The sequence below is a fragment of the Tigriopus californicus genome, chromosome 10, assembly GCF_007210705.1.
Source record: "Tigriopus californicus strain San Diego chromosome 10, Tcal_SD_v2.1, whole genome shotgun sequence".
NCBI classification, from domain to species: Eukaryota; Metazoa; Arthropoda; class Copepoda; order Harpacticoida; family Harpacticidae; genus Tigriopus; species Tigriopus californicus.
The window spans coordinates 980,552-981,481 of record NC_081449.1 but is presented as its reverse complement, the minus strand read 5'-3'; the positions used below and the strand labels follow the sequence as shown (position 1 = coordinate 981,481).

The window sequence follows — 930 nt, the reverse complement described above, 5'->3', positions numbered from 1 at the left end:
GTTCACGAAATGAATTCAAGGAGTGGTCAACTAAAGTAGCGTTAGATCAAGAGCATTTCAAAATCAAGGTCAAAATTGACCACGAGGGGCCTAGACATGAATATTCAAATTGAACCATTCATGACAATTAGTGAGGTTATTTCAAGTTATGGATCACTGAAATCCCAAAATTCAAGTTCATCGAAAAAGGATGGATGGAAAGTTACTATGGCATTGTTTGTTAAATCTGGAATGGAAATTCCTGAAAAGCGATACCTCGATAATACTCCGAAATAATCCGACAGGGTTAGAACAACGGGGAAACATTGACATTTTTTCGTATCGAGAGGCATCGAAAAACAGGTTACTTCCCTAGAACATTTTTCCAGTCTGTTAGCAGAGAGCCCCAATCGATATCAAACGGGTCCTTAGGCAATTGAGAGGCTGGAACTTAAGATAGCGTCTGCACATGTAGAGCCTTTGCAGGCATATCATCATTATGTCCTCTTGAGTTGGATCCAAGTTTCAAATAACCAATCAATAATGCAACAATGAATACCTCCAGAAAACCAAGCCTTGGTCATGGCAATTGCATGGTTTAAAGTTGTTGTTGTTGTTTTTGTTGTTACTCTTGCAAACTTACCCTCAGAGAAGTAACCAGTTTGGTTGTCATGAGCACGGTTCGCCATGGATGATCGACTCTCCGCCTCAACTAGGGCACCTTCACCCCCACTCCCACTAGGACTGCTCCTCTCACGACCCCTCAGGGAGTCCCCTTCCGTCCTCCGTCCTCGGAGTCCTTGTTTATCCATTCGTCTCAATCCATTGGCATTTTCCACCCCACCACCCCCGGAGGGCACTTCAATAGGGTAGTTCACCACGGAAGCGGGTCTCATGTCTGTTTGGATCTTTTGTCACGACTGATGCTCAACCACATCTACTTGTAAGACG

General features: G+C 44.0%; 1 protein-coding gene across 1 annotated transcript in view; it reads right to left on the bottom strand.

The window, feature by feature from the left end:
* LOC131888564 (band 7 protein AGAP004871-like) overlaps window positions 1-930 on the bottom strand; it is a 63,146-nt gene extending 62,216 nt beyond the window's left edge. The window contains exon 1 of the mRNA XM_059237450.1: window positions 623-930. Coding sequence (XP_059093433.1) covers window positions 623-875 — 253 coding nt within the window. The 5' untranslated portion in view covers window positions 876-930. The remainder of the gene's footprint in view (window positions 1-622) is intronic.